This window comes from Nelumbo lutea, chromosome 4, assembly GCF_056320005.1.
Source record: "Nelumbo lutea isolate HS-2025 chromosome 4, American lotus-T2T, whole genome shotgun sequence".
In the NCBI taxonomy this organism is placed as follows: domain Eukaryota; kingdom Viridiplantae; phylum Streptophyta; class Magnoliopsida; order Proteales; family Nelumbonaceae; genus Nelumbo; species Nelumbo lutea.
In genome coordinates this window covers 56,570,375-56,586,834 of record NC_142687.1, presented here as the reverse complement: position 1 = coordinate 56,586,834, position 16,460 = coordinate 56,570,375, and the positions used below count along the sequence as shown (strand labels likewise).

The 16,460-nt window shown below is 34.8% G+C and overlaps 1 protein-coding gene across 4 annotated transcripts in view; it reads left to right on the top strand.

The window, feature by feature from the left end:
• EMB1379 (embryo defective 1379) overlaps positions 1–3,193 on the top strand; it is a 75,539-nt gene extending 72,346 nt beyond the window's left edge. For all 4 annotated transcript variants that reach the window (XM_088985495.1, XM_088985497.1, XM_088985498.1 and 1 more), the window contains exon 8: positions 2,872–3,193. In XM_088985495.1, the coding sequence (XP_088841621.1) occupies positions 2,872–2,875 (4 nt within the window). In that variant the 3' untranslated portion in view covers positions 2,876–3,193. The remainder of the gene's footprint in view (positions 1–2,871) is intronic.
• Positions 3,194–16,460: the final 13,267 nt, after the last annotated feature.

Genomic DNA, 16,460 nt, shown 5'->3' with positions numbered 1-16,460 from the left:
TCAACAGTAATAAATGCTGAGAACTGCAACACCACAAACCCTAATCATCGAAATCTGCACACTAATTTTAGTAGTATTAAATGCTGAAAAAACTGCAACACCACAGCCCCTACTCACCGAAGTCTACAACCTGATTTCAGCGATATCAAGTGCTGAAAACCACACTTGTAACACCACAAACCCTAATCCACACTATTGCCCTTTGAATCACACACAAACCAGAATAAACCCTAGCATAAACCCTAGCACACTGCAATCGAAACCCATCATGCGAACTGTACTACACCTCTCATGTATTCCATAACAGAAAATATGCATAAAAAAAACTTTATCTCATTGCCTGAAGGCCAACCACACGAAGGGCTGAGACACCACTGCACCACACGTACCAACCCTAACTAGGGCTTAGAAACCACAACAACCAATCACCAACGACACAATCGGAGGCATAGGAACCTCCTAGGGAAGAGGGCGATCACTCATCTTCTGCCCTTTTCCCAGTCTCCAACTCACAACTGAGAAACCCAAGAGAAACCCTAATTCGAATGTGCAAAAGACAGAATTCTAGCAAGTCTGATTTGTTGAACCTCGCTCTGATACCATGTTGAAGTTTGACCTGGCCTAGAATTCTGTCTTGTTCGTTGACTGTAAAGTAAAGTAAAGTAGGAGAAGAAAGAAGAAGAGAGAAAGATTGGTTTGAATTAGAGAAAAAGATATCTCCCTAGATTCGGGCAGACCTGTTATTATATTATTAACTTAATGGAAAAGACTTAAGTGCCCTTCTTTAAGTAAGAAGCACTCGAACTAACATAACAGTACACATCAACCTTCTCAACAAGTACAAAGACCGAAATACCCTTTCATTAACACCACTAACAGGTGTGGGACCCAAACATTGATCTACACATCAGCCACATGGGTTCAGCACAGCGTTTGTTACAAGGCCTAGCCTAATTCACTGTAGGAGACAATGAACCCCTGGGTCCATCACTATGGGCTCTTAATGGACCCAACATTTACACTAAATGGTCCTTGGGTCCAACCACCTTATGGAAATCCAAGGACTGTGGGCAGATGCAAGATTAATCCATCAGATATTATCCTCAATGGTCTTACATTTAACATCTTAGCCCATAATGATCAAACACTACCGGACAAGAGAAGACTTTTCCCTCGGCTACAAGGAACATTGCTACACTCTCTACTCACATGGATCCTAAGAATTAAAACCTTTTGCAAATATTTTGATCAACTGCCGACAGTTTAGGTTTCCATCAAAGAGTGCATCCCCGATCATTTACTTTGTCCGACAAAGGGGTTGATTCTGTCACTATGATCACTCACTCAAATGAATTCTCGGACTGTCCCAACATATCTAGATTTTGACCCCCCTCTAAGGATCTCACTGATCAGCACATCAAAGATAGTCCAATCCAACACCTAGTGCAGTTTCATAATCGAGTTTAGGAGTCGGGTGTAACATTCAAATTTTGCCCATCTATCTCTAAAGTCTAGGGCAATATTGGAATTTTGGTCCAGTTCAGGGTTTCAAGAAAACCCGCACTGCATGCACCTTAGGTTTCACCTTGACAGTTGAGATAAGCCACCCCAACCAACTTGGCGGCACATCAGTATTAGCCTTGGCAGGATAAATCTCCTCAGATCTATCCAACAACTGTGAAGATTCTAAACTAACACGAGTCTCATACGTGTCCGGTTTAAGGGTATTACATAGAAACATACAAAAAATACATGAATCAATTATGTATTTATAATAAATTCCATCAATTACATCAATCTGATTGAATCTAAGGTCATACAATGTCTAACAATACTTAGTTGAATATTACGTTTTCATTAGTCAATTATAGGTTGGACTAGTGTGACATTAGATTCGATTGTCAAAGGTAGTTGATTACTTCATTATATGTAGTTGGCCACTATGTCCAACCTTTGAAGCTTTAATTGGACAACTCCTATGGTTTAGGAGTCAATTTCTTCGGCATCAACACTTAGAATTTTGGAAATTAAGTAAGTGTAAAATTTGGGGAGATCCTAGTCACCTTTTAAATCTAAACCATTGGCTCCTAAGGTTTTAGTAATGCCAAGGTAGGTGTCAATTAAGTCCATTGTAGTGCATCTTGCAAATGATTACATTAAAAAGAAATGAAACAAGTGGAAAATTCTAGTGCTTGACGTTTTCTTGGTAGATAGCTTCTTATTTGGAGAGAGTTTAGTCCATCACTAGATAAAGCTACTCCTCTGTGTCTCAGATCATCATGATCTCAACGAGTTTGTTATCAATTCTTTTTAGATAACTGAGAAAGCCGTGTATGTATCTTTTTACAACATCATCAAAACACATAGGATCAACAAGGAAGATAGAGATAAATTTATGCTTTATGAACAAAGTTAAAATGAGGATATCAAAAGTTTAAAAGGTACATTGTGGGGTTTAAAATTTTGTCCATTATGTCTTTGTTTTAAGAGGTAGCAGAGCAGCCTAAATTTTGATGAGGTGTTTGTGGATTCAAGAGGGTCCGTTAGAAGTTGCTACCAAACAACCTCCAAAGCTATCAAAAACACAAATATCAAGTTCCAGTGGTCCATTCGGCAACTATTAAACAACACCTAGATGTCAATTGGGCCTTGGATATTTCTTAAGTAATTTGAGTGTTTGGCGTCAATGAAAGTATCTTTCTTTTCTTATTGACAACGAGATTTGTAAATTATTATCTTTAGAATGTATCATTATAGTATTTTGTTGTCCTCTAAACTGAGTTTTTGATTAAAACGGGTGTTTGTTCTAATGATATCTGTTACATGAAATTTTAGACCCAATAGTAATGTAAATTTATGATTTATGGGCAGGTGATTGCACTTTGTAAACTTTGCACTTTTTGGCCTGTGGTTGTACAACTGTTGGGATTAGATTGGAGGGGAGAAGGAACTACGTTTGATCACCACTCCGCACGTTGGAGCCTCCATGATGGCTTTTTATATTTATAGTATAATTGCAGTTTATGTTATTGGACTAAGATATCTCTTCATTTTTTGTCGTTTAAATGTTTACGTCGGTTACTGCATTTTATTATTAATGACATTTTGTCCTAGAATATCCGCTCTTTCAGTACAAGAGAAAAACTTGTAATGACATATAGATGTAAATAAGGAATTAGAGTTGGGCAGAAAATCTCCATTGAAAGAGCCAGTTGTTGGAATCTTATTATAAGAAACCCCGTCATTGAATGCAAGGTTCAGAATATCGCAACGTATCGGTCCATATTGGCTGATACGTATCGTTCGACAAGAATTTGATATGCGGAATGTATGTAAATTATTTGTTTTGTTTCTTTTCATATGTATTGGCTGATATGAGCCCATATCGGCCGATATGGGCTTGATACAGTTCAAATCTCTATCGTTATTTGTTAATCCATATTTAATACCGAGTCTCTCATTAATGTCATTTATTTAAGTCTAATTTCTTTTTCATTAAGTAGTCAATTACTTCAAGGCAAATTTAATTTTAAATTTGAATTTTAGTGCTTAATTCAATTTATCTCATTAATTCCTTTAATTAATGATCCCTTATCATTAATTTCATTTTGTTAGTTTTAAAACTTCAAATTTTTTCTATAACAAGATTCAAACCTTGGTCACTTGATTTTAAGTTTTAACAACCACAAGTTTGCTAATGAATCACACATATTTGTTTGATATGATTATATGTATTTTTAATTTTTAAGTAAATTTTCACTTTTCTTAATAAGTGACAAGTTTTTATTAATAAATGTTAGAATTAATTATTAAAATTTATAATTTATATACTAATAAATATTAAGATTAATTATATTGGTTTTTGAAAAATGGCATTCACATTTTAGCTTTTTTTTTTACATTTTAGTTATTCCATCATTTTTTCAATAGTTATGATATGTCACACTTTATATAAATCATTAAATTACGTTTTTTTACATTTAAATAATTTATTTACAATCATATAAAACTTGTAAATATAGTTAGTTATATATTTTTTATGACTTATTTGAATTTTTTACCATATTTATGCGTATCTTGATTTTTCGTTTGTATCCATACATATCCAAAGCGTATCATGATATGTCTCCTAAAATTGTCTTTCTAATACATCTTGCGTTTCTGATACTTTGGACCTTGCTTGAATGAGAGTTAGTTGTGACATTTTGGCCTAGAATATCCATTCCTCTCTCTCTCTCTCTCTCTCTCTCTTCATTGAACCAGATTCCAACCAACCAAGCTTCGCCTTGATTTTTCTCTATGTTGGGAGTCAAACCTCCTTATCTCTTTCTAATATCTCATTCCATTGTTCAACTAGCCCAACTCTCTATTTTTACCTTATCCCCATTTTTCCTGTCATCGGTCTTTAATACATTCTTTTTCGAAATTGTTGAGTGGGCAGCCATCCTAACTGTTTTATAATCAAGCACAACTCAATAAATCAAAGTTTTAATCGAGGTTCAAAGTATCGGAAACACAAGGTGTATCGGAAATAATTTTAAGAGACATATCAGGATACGCTTTGGATACATATGGATACAGACAAAAAATCAAGATATGCATAAATATGGTAAAAATTCAAATAAATCTTAAAAAATATATTACTAACTATCAAGGTTCAAAATTTTGTCACGTATCGGCCCGTACTGGCCAATACATATCGTTCCGGTAGAGATGCGGCACGATACATAGTACCAAATTATATGTGTCATATCTATTCGTCGTATCGTGGCTATATCAGCCATTACCGGCCCATTTCGGCACCGTATTGACCGATACGCTATGACTTTACTGTGCGCGAATAGCGAATAAAAACCCCTTCGAACGAGGGCTTCTAAACCTATTTTAGAAGCCGTCTTTCTCCAGAAACGCTCATATCATTGCTAGAGACTCAGATCTACTGAAAATCCACCAAAAAATCTACAAGTTTGCAAGATCCAACAACTTTTTCAAGGTTGTTAAAAAAACTACAAAAATAGGTATGTTTTATCATTTTCTTTTGTTGTTTCAGCCAATCTTTTTGTGTTTTTTTTTTTTTTTTTTTTTTTTAACTTGGATGCTTGAAAACGTATTTGTGTGTTGATCTACTATTTTTGTGCAAAAAATCACATGTATTTTGATGCTATATGTAGATCTTTGTCAACATTTCAAGAAATTCCAAAATAGTAAAAAATCCAAAAAAAATAAGAATTTTAGTTTTTTCTTGTGATATACCTCTGGAAATTGACTATGTTGTAGATATATGGATGATCTACCATGTCCATAGATCAATTGAATTTTTTCTAAATAATTGTTTTTTTTTATTTTTATTCTAATTTTCGGAATAAAAAATAAATATATAATTTCTTCAATTTTATGTGATCTAAGTATCTAACCCTATATGTTGAGACTTCAGTATGTTGTAGATCTAAGATTGATCTAACATGATATATAATTCCATAAGATTGATCTATCATGTGAAAAATTTAGTTTGTTTATTTTTTATTTTTTTTAGATTATAATTAATTATTTATTTATCTAATTTTTTGCTATGATCTAAATTTTAATAATAAATATTTACAGATTACAGTAAATATATGGATGATCTATTATGTGATTATGTTCATAAATCCATTCAATTTTTCTGTTATATATTTAATTTTAGAATAAAATGTGCAAAGTAATTATTTGAATAAAATTAAATAATTATTTAGTTTTTAGAATGAAACATGAAAAATAATTATTGGATGTATTATGTGCATAAATCCATTCAATTTTTCTATTACATCTACAATATTTCATATTTTAATTTAATTTTTAGAATAAAAAATGTAAAATAATTATTTGAAAAAATAAATAATTACTTAGTTTTTGAATGAAACATGCAAAATAATTACTTGATCTATTATGTCCATAAATCCATTCAATTTTTCTGTTATATATTTAATTTTTCAAATTTTAATTTAATTTTTAGAATAAAAATGAAAAATAATTTTTGAAAAAAAATAAATAATTACTTAGTTTTTAGAATGAAACATGCAAAATAACTACTTGATCTATTATGTCCATAAATCCATTCAATTTTTCTTTTATATATTTAATTTTTCAAATTTTAATTTAATTTTTAGAATAAAATGTGCAAAATAATTATTAATTTTAGAATAAAAATAATAGATGCCCATGAAGCCATTTAGAAAAAAAATATTTGTTTAATTTTTAGAAATTAGAATAAAACATGCAAAATAATTATTTGAATAAAGATAAATAATTATTTAAAAGATAATAAGATATAGAAAAGTGTTTGATTAAATAATTAGAAATTTTACATATTTATTTGATTCAATAGTTGTTAGTTGTTTAATTAGATTAGATAACATTTGTTTATTAACACATTAATATTTAAAACTGGATAATTTATATAATAATTGAATTTTTATGTGGTTCATGGTGGATATTTGTGATTAAATACATATATATGATGGATAATTGGTTATTTGATAATTAATGATTGTTATTTTTCAATTATATAATTTATTTAAATAGTTGTTAAATACTTAGATTTATGATTAATTATTGCTTCTAAATTCTAATTAACTTTTGTGCATGTGCATTATGATAGTGTAACACTGTGAACCTGTGAGGCTGTGACACACCGCTACTTGGGAGTTGGGATTTAGAATTTGACCATTTAACCCTTCGACATGGCACCCATAAAAAAGGAAGAAGATATTGGTTGGAAATATGACACTAGGGTTCATGGGAATCGACTCCATGCAAAATGCAAATTTTGTGGGCAAGTTATGAAAGGTGGTGGTGTGACCCGTTTGAAACATCACTTAGCAAGATGATATCCTAATGTTGTTAATTGCCTTAAATGCCTACAATAAATTTCTAAGGCGATGCAGAAACATTTCAAAGAACAAGAGATGTTGAGAAAGCAACAAGAAAATGATAAAAAAAAAATGATTAGAACATTGGGGCCTAGAGATGATGATGATGAAGGAAAGGAGGACATAGAATCAAGGCATCAATATTTTAACATTGATGATGATGATGCAGAGCAAAGAACAAATAACATGGGAAGACATGCATCACAAGCTACATGGTGGGAAGATGTGTAAGTACAACGATTTCAGAAAAGTAGGTCTGTATTTGTAGATTCAGAGTATCAGGGGGGTGGTGGCCCATCACAAGCGTCATTGTCAAGGAGTAAAAGTAAATTATTTCGTAAACCGAGTATGGAGCATTTTCAAAGCTAAATCCATTTAAAAAATCCTCATCAAGTAGGCACACTCCTAATATTGAAGAGATTTATAGATATTTATACAGAGACGGGGATGCTACACAGAAAAACTTAAGGAGTGTTATGAGAAAAACTTTAGACATAATATGAAAAGAGCAATTGCAAAGTTTTTATTATACAATCACATTCTTACAAATGTAACAACCTCCCGATATTATCAAGTTATGATAGATGAAATGGCCAATGTAAGAAAAATGTTTGAAGGGGCCTATAGCTCATGAGGTGATGGGAAAGTTTTTAGATGAAGAAATGGTTGGGTTACAAGACCATTTCAAGGCATTCTATAAGAAGGCTGGCACTTATAGGCTTACCATCATGTGTGATGGTTGGACAGGGCCAATTAGATTGTCCATCATAAATTTTATGATGTATTGGAATGGACAAACAATATTTCACAAATCTATTGATGCATCAAGTGAGTGCCATAATGCACAATATTTTATATAAACGGATGAATTCAATTATTGATGAAATTGGTCCTGAAAATGTTGTCCAAATCATAATTGACAATGGAAATGCTTACAAAGCAGGTGAAAAAATGTTGAAATGAAATAAAAAACACATATATTGGACACCATGTGCAGCCTATTGTATTGACTTGATGTTAGAAGATATCACAAAATTATCTAAGGTGGTTAGTCTTATTGAAAAAGGGCAAAAAATTATAACTTTCATTTATAATCATGTCATAGTTATCAACTTGATGAGGAGATTTACAAAAAGCAGAGAAGTTGAGAAAATGTAATACGTCCAGGGCCCACCATTGCTACTCATTACATTGCACTGCAAAAGTCTTTTGAAGATTTGTTAAGTCTTTTGAAAAAAGTGGTCGCAAAGTTGGAGCTTAATGAAGATAAGGCTGCCATTGCAATCAAGAGGTAAGTGTAATTTTTTATATAATTATTAGTTATTATTTATTTATTTATTTCTCATTAGTTTTTACAAATATATAAATTATATAAATTATTTGTTTATTTATTGCTCACTAGGAGCATTTGGAGATAGTTTGGCACAGAGAGCAAGAGATAAAACTAACCCAGGTATGATAGAGTTTTAAATTTCTAATATATTTTAGAATTATTAATATTTTATTAAGTAATTTTTTGTTTTAATGACATATGATACTGAAATATTTTTACTTTATATTTTTCAACTGAATGGTGGTTGATGTCTGGTCAAGATGCCCCATATCTTTGAAAGATTGCAATAAAGGTACTATCACAAACTGTTTTATCTAGTGGTTGTGAATGCAATTGGAGTACCTTTGGTCTCATCCATAAAAAACAGAGGAACCATCTATCCTATGAGACTCTTGAAAAGTTGGTATATGTGCATTACAATATGAAACTAATGGTTAGACATCTTACTAGAGATAAGAGGCATGCAAAAATTTATTTTGACCCAATTAACCTTGATGACATATATAATGAAGATGATCTAGTATTGTCATGGTTGGCAGAGAAAGAAGATACATTAAGGGTGTTAGATGAGTCAAGTGATCCACCAAGACCTGATGCCTTTATTGCTAGTCAAATGGGGGTAAATGTTTATTAGTGGGTCAAAGAACAAGAGAAAAAAAAATACAACTACTGATAGTGATGATGATGATGATGATGATGATGGTGATGGTGGTGGTGATGGTACTGGTGGTGCCGGTAATGGAGATGGTAACACTAGTAACAATCAAGGTGTTGATTCTAGAGGTGGTCAACATCAAGGTGATCAAAGTGGTGAATATCTTAAATATATACCACCAATATATGACTCAATGCCTTTTAGTGAAGAACAAAACCGTCCTAGGCGTAAGGATTCACAGTTAATGGGCAATTATGGTTATGAAAGACAAACCTTTCTAATACGCATACCGTTTCCGATACTTTGAACCTTGCTAACTATATTTACAAATTTTATATGATTATAAATAAGACATTTAAATGTAAAAAACCATAATTTAATGGTTTATATAAAGTGTGACATATTGGGACACAATTAGTAAATGTTAAAAAATGATGGAATAACTAAAATGTAAAAAAAAAACTAAAATGTGATTGTCAATTTTCAAAAACCAATATAATTAATCTTAATATTTATTAGTATATAAATTTTAATAATTAATTTTAGAATTTATTAATAAAACTTGTCACTCATTAAGAAAAGTTAAAATTTACTTAAAATTAAAAATACATATAATCATAACAAACAAATATGTGTGGCTCATTGGCAAACTTGTGGTTGTTAAAACTTAAAATCAAGTGACCAAGGTTTTAATCTTGTTATATCTAAAATTTGAAGCTTTTACATTAACAAAACGAAATTAATGATAGAGGATTGTTAATTAAAGGAATTAATGAGAGAGTTTGAATTAGGTGCTAAAATTCAAATTTAAATTTGCCTTGGAGTAATTGGATAATTAATGAAAGAGAAATTAGACTTAAATAAATGAGATTAATGGGAGATTCGGTATTAAATATGGATTAATGATACAGATCCGAACTGTATTTGATTGTATTAGACTGTTTCAGGCCCATATCGGCCAATACAAATCCGAAATAGCTTGATATGGGTTCGTATTGGCCGATACATATGAAAAGAAACGGAACAAATGATTTATACATGTTCCGCATATCAGATTCTTGTTGGAACGATATGTATCGGCTGATATGGACCGATACGTTGTGATATTTTGAAACTTGGTTTTAATAAATAAACTTGTATAGTATTAATTAGGTCACACCAAACAATATATGCATATAACACCAACTCCATATAGTTTATTGTGCCTCTTACTCAAAACAAACCCCTATAGTTAATTGAATATGAGGGCTTTGGATGTTTTTGAATATCTCTACATTACTTTTTCTATACATTACTTAATAGTTTATTAAGCATCTTGCATGATGGACAGATTTCAACTAGTTGTATAGAGAGAGAGAGAGAGCAGGAAATTGAGAATGGGCATTTTGGGTAGGGTAAATTAGTTGTGTCCAATGTGGATTAAGAGATTCACGTTGGCCAAAACAGTTGAATGACTTTTTGAATTTTATAACAAGGCAGGGTTTCTTCTAACAAGATTCCCACATCCAGCTCTCATTGCTTATAAGTTTCTGCCCTTGCAATCTAATCCTTATTTACAGTCAGCTGCCAGTATAATTTTTCCAACTTATTTTTGCTGGCAAATTAGGCTACACAATTCGGGTAGATTGTGTAGGGAACTCACCACTAAATCCAATGAAGATTTAGAATGTCAATGTTGGAGAAACCCAACATTTATCAAAAAAAAAGTTGGAGAAATCCAATTTTGAAAAATGTCAAAGTACATCTTTTTAGATGTATATATACAAGGTTTAAAATATCGTAATGTATCAGGCCGTATCAGCCGATATGTACAGTTCCGATAAGAACCCAATACACGTAGCATGTATAAATCATTTGTTCCATTTCTTTTCATATGTATTGGCCGATACGGGCCCGTATCATACTGTTTCAGATTATGTATCAGTTGATACAAGCCCGAAACAAGCCGATACAAACCGAGTCGTTTTGGTTCCCCTTCTTTCATTAATTTGGTTAATTTATATTTAATACCGAATCTCTCTCATTAATATAGTTTCTTACTCCTATATTTATGTCTAACTTCTCCTTCGTTAATTAGTTAATTAATCCTATATTTAAATCAAATTTGAATTTTAACGCTTAATTCCAATTCTCTTATTAATTTGATTAATTAATGATCCTCTCTCTCATTAATTTCATTTTGTTAGTATAAAAATTACAAATGTTAACAATAGCAATACTTAAACTTTAGTCACTAGATTTTAACACCCATAGTTTTGCCACTAAGCCACTCCAATTTGTTTGTTACAATTATATACATTTTTAGTTTTAAGTAAATTTCATCTTTTCTTAGTGGTACTTATTGATAAATGCTGAAATTAATTATTGAAATTTATATATTAATAGATGTCAAGATAAATTATATTGATTATTTGAATATTGATTATATATTCACATTTTAGTTTTTTTTTGCTTTTTTCACATTTTAATTATTCCATCATTTTCAATGGTTATTAATTAAATCTTGAAATGCCACATTTTATAAAAACATTAAATTATGGTTTTTTTACATTTAAATGACTTATTTACAATCATATAAAACTTGTAAGTATTGTTACTAATATATTTTTTATGATTTATTTGAATTTCCTATCATATTTATGCATATCTTGATTTTTCATCCATATCTATACGTATCTAAAACGTATTCCGAAACATTTCTTAAAATTGCCTTTCTGATACACCTTGCGTTTTCGATACTTTGAGCCTTGTATATATATTTGATTGAATTATGATTGTGGTGTGCTGTGCATCAGCTTTAATGGTCCAGCATTACATGGAAAACCATAGAAGTTGTGGTAAAGTGATGAAAAGAATTAACAAAGCTCTTATTACATTAGATTGGATCTACATCATTGCTTGCGATGTTTTGTAATTTGTCATTTGTAATGTAGCATTCTCGTTTTTCAATAATTATATATATATATATATATATATATATATATATATATATATATATATATATATATATATATATATATTTAAACAAAGCGATCAAGAAATTTTCTCATTTTTCTAAATATTTTGTTTTTTTATTCCATGTCACTTTTGAAACAACCAATGAGATGCACTTTCCCAATAAATAATCTCTTCTCGTAGAATTTATCCTAAACTACCTCCCCCACTTTCTCCAGAAATATAACTAATCCCTATTTATCTTCTAAATTATCTCTAATTCCTATTTATCCTCTCCCCTACTTGTTATCTATATCTATCTAAAGGAAGTTTGGATTAAAAAATTTAAGAACAAAATTATATAATAACTTTAAAATATTTATTAAAAACACAAAAAATAATTTTATGTTTTTATAAAATATATCACGAAATTATGTACTAACAATTTAAATTATATTTTTTTGGATTATTAATTTAAAATATCTATTAATACGTAATAGCTTTAAATAAATAAAGTTCAAATAGCAAAAAAAAATTAAATATTTTATACATTATTTAAATATTTATCATAACTAGATTTTAAATAGTTATGATAGCGGAATCATGTAATAAATTTAAAAAAATTATTCAAAGTAGAAAAATAATTATAACATAATATTGAAATTAATAATAATTTAACATATTATAAAATTAATAATGAAATTATGTAATCTGTATATATATATATATATGTTTTAAACAAAGAAGTCTAGAAAATTTCTCCTTTTTTCTCCTTTTTTATTTTTTTTTAATTCCATGTCATTTTTGAAACAACCAATGAGATGCACTTTCCCAACAACCAAAATAATTTCTTCTCCTAAACTACCTCCCCCACTTTCTCCAAAATTATCTATAATTACAATTTATCTCCAAAATTATCTCTAATTTAGGGAAGAGTTTCTCTCCTAAATTATCTCTAATTTGAATTTATCCTCTCCCCTACTTTTTATCTATATCTATCTAAAGAAAGTTTGGATTAAAAAATTTAAGAATTATTTAAATATTCTAACAAAATTATATAATAACTTTAAAATATTTATTGATGGAGGATGATTTGGCCCGACCTACGAAACGATGACACGTGGACCTGACTCAGCATGAGCAAACAACTCAGCATCATAGCCTGGTAACGGCAAAGTGACGTGCCTATAAAGCAGCTCGCTACAACACGAGCTCCGGGTTCCCCGAGTTACCCCGAAGGGGATATCCCAAGGCTACTTTAGCTCGCGAACTAGGGAAACCAGCTCGCTCGAGCCCCTAAGCAGATAAGTCATTTGAGAGACCAATTCTAATAAGGGTAACCCTGAAGTATTCCTAAGCTCGCTACAAAGTATGCTTGCAAGTGAGCAGTGCGGGCGTTTCTCAAGAAGCTTCTATTTGACAGACCATACCAAACAGACTGCACCACGTCCCTTGACAGATGGCGCAATCCCTGTCCTTTCGGCAGTCTGGACCCACGTCCCTCAGCAGGCGGAGGAGTGCCTGCCCTTTGGAGACGTGTCACCCCTCCAAGCAAGGAGTACGTTGCAACGGCCACCTGCGCAGCCCTGGTAGGTAACGGCTGTAGCAGGGGCCCAGTGGCGGTTACGCCCGATCTGACAAGAACGCCCTATAAAAGCCCTTGAGGCAGAAGGGAAATGGTTTTCTCTAAGACTTTTGAATATTTCCGCACCCTCACACTTGAAGACTGAATATATATTTGCTCACGAGCTAATCTCTCAAGCACAATGAAAAAGCGTGACCTACACTCTTAGCTTTCGCACTCTCCCTTTTCCTTCCCCAGCGTTCTGACTTAAGCATCGAAGTATTCCCACCAGGTATATCCCCCAGAATCCTTCTTTTCCATCTTCTTAGGTGTCGTCCGTCATCAACAAGGAGCCAGTTAGCAGCCAACTAGGAGTGCCCGGATTGCGCACCATCATTTGGCGCCGTCTGTGGGAAACGCTTCAAAAAGCCTCCCCTTAGTTTCTACAACTCCCTTTTTAAGACTTCACACCCATGACTTCTTCAAGCAATGCCGGACGTAGCATGGAGATGGACATCGCCGGGGAACAACTCTAGGTTCCTATGGTTTGCATTGGGCAGTGCACTATTCCTGTCTCCACGGATGGAATCCCTAGCCTGAACGTGCCGCAAGTAACGGCACTCTTGAGCGTCCCCCTACCTTTTTCAGTCAGGACAACCTTCACTAAGCCTTCCATCATCCCTCCGACGACAAGCCAGAACCAATTCGACAACTTGGTGCAGTCCATGCAGGCCATGCAAGCCCAGATGCAACAGTTTCAGCAATTTCAGCTCTATCAGCAGCAGGTGCTGCACCAAGTCTCTCAATATCACTATCAGCTACAGTTCTCTCAGCTACCTCAGCCTCAGCCTCAGCTCCCTCCTCGGCACCTGGTCTCGCGACAAACTAGGTCTCGTCGCCAGAATGAGCGCCCTTCTCGCCAAGAAGAGGCTTCCCAGAACCCCCCTAAGAGCCAAGCCTCCTCCTGCTGCAGGAAGGAAAGACCAACCATTCCGGTCTCTCCGCAGGTAGTCAGGTCAGGAGGATCCCAACTTGCCAGGCCTGCGTCACCCCAGCAATCAAAGTTCGAAGCCCCACTTCTAGAGAACCGGTTCAAGATCCTAGCTACAAACTCTAAGTAGGACCCCTCCATCTGCAGCCATCACTAGCAGCCTGAGTCGCTTCATGTGAAAACTATCCGTGACAGTATGGAGGCAAGCAACACCAACGCGGAGCCCACCAAGAAGCAAAGACATCGCCGCCGAGCTTGCCGAACTGCCACCTACGACTTGCCCGAACCTAGAGGCAGGGAAGAGGTAAGCTCAGGTGAATTAAAAGCTCCTCTCCTTTCTGTTCCATCCCCCCTGTCTCCCGAGCTCCTGGCCGTTCTAATGCCCAAGGACTTCAAGCTCCCTCCTCTCGATAAGTATGACGGGTCGTTCAACCCGAATGATCACGTAGACGATTTCCAGTCATAGATAAACCTGGCAAGGGCCAGTGAGTTTGCTTGTGCGTGGCCTTCTTCACCACTTTTAGAGGAGTGGCCCACACGTGGTATCAAAACCTTGCACCCAGGTCGATGAGAAGTTGGGCACAGTTCACGCAAGCCTTCACGTCCCACTTCGTCACTAGCAAGCGATGTCCACGAACTGAGGAAAGCCTTCTCAGTATAGTGCAGAGAGAGGGAGAGTCCATCCGGGGCTATATCAAGTGGTTCAACGATGCATGCATGCAGATACCGTGCCTAGACCCCGTAGTGTGCCACGCAACAACCAAGAAGGGTGTGACGCACAAGGAATTCAAGTGGCACATGGTTGTCAACCAGCCAGTGACCATAACTGAGTTCCTCAAGCTCGTAAACAGGTTCATTGCCACGGAAGAGGAGATCAACCAAAAGGGCGAGAGCATGCTCGAAAAGAGAAAGAGAGAAGGGGAACTTTCCGGCCAAGGAGACAACTGAAAGAAGGACTTAGCTCGGGGGGCAAAGCCGAGTCAGCCATTCTGAGCCTCTGTAGTGGACCGAATTGACTACACCCTACGGAATGCTAGGCGGGCCGAAATCTTGATGGCAATCAAGGATGCCCCGTACATGAAGTGGCCACCCCGCCTGAGGGGGAACCCTAATGAAAGGAATAAAAATTTATATTGCAGCTCTCCGCGACGAGATAGAGGAACTCATTTGTCGCGGATATCTAAGGAATTTTTTACAGAATGATAATAATAATAATAACGATAATAACAAAGCAAGTCGGTAAGGGGAGCGCGGTAAGGATGCTCCTGAGTCCAGCAGTAGGCCGGAAAAGCAGTCACAGAGGCAGCCCCCGGAAGAAAGGCTAGTTCGGGGCTCCATCCACGTGATAGTTGGAGGCTCAATCATTGCGGGGTGTACCTCGGTGGCAGCTCGGACATCAATTCGCGAAGTTGCCAGAGAAGAACAGAATCCTCTGAAGTGGCCGAAGACAGAGGAACCGATCTTCTTCATGGAGGACGATGTGCCCAAGGTCCACTACCCCCACGATGATGCGCTCGTCATAAAAGTAAGGGTCAATGATTTCGAGGTCAGGCGCATCCTCGTTGACTCAGGTAGCTCAGTGGATATCCTCTTCAAAGCCGCATTTGACCAGCTTCAGCTGCAAGGAAGTGACTTGAGACCCATGAATACTCCCTTGGTAGGCTTCAGCGGAGAAGAAGTCAGGCCTCTGGGGAAAATAACAGTACCTGTGGAAGTCGGCGCATGGCCCAACGTAGTAAGGCTCAACCATGACTTCTTAGTGGTTGTGACCCCCTCCTCGTACAATGCCATAATAGGTCGGCCGATCACCCATGCCCTATGGGCGGTGGTCTCCACTTATTATTTCGCGATGAAGTTCCCTATAGACTTCAGAGTGGGGGTAGCGCGGGGTGACCAACTTAAGTATCGCAAGTGCTATGTCGCCGCCCTCAAGGGAAAGACTAAGGTGGCCGACAACCACGAACTAGAGTGACCTATGGAGCAAGGTGAAGAACAAGCTGCACCCACGAAAGAAACGGTTGCTATTCCAGCTTCAGCGAAAGACCCAACTCAGACACTTCAGATCGTTGTTTCAG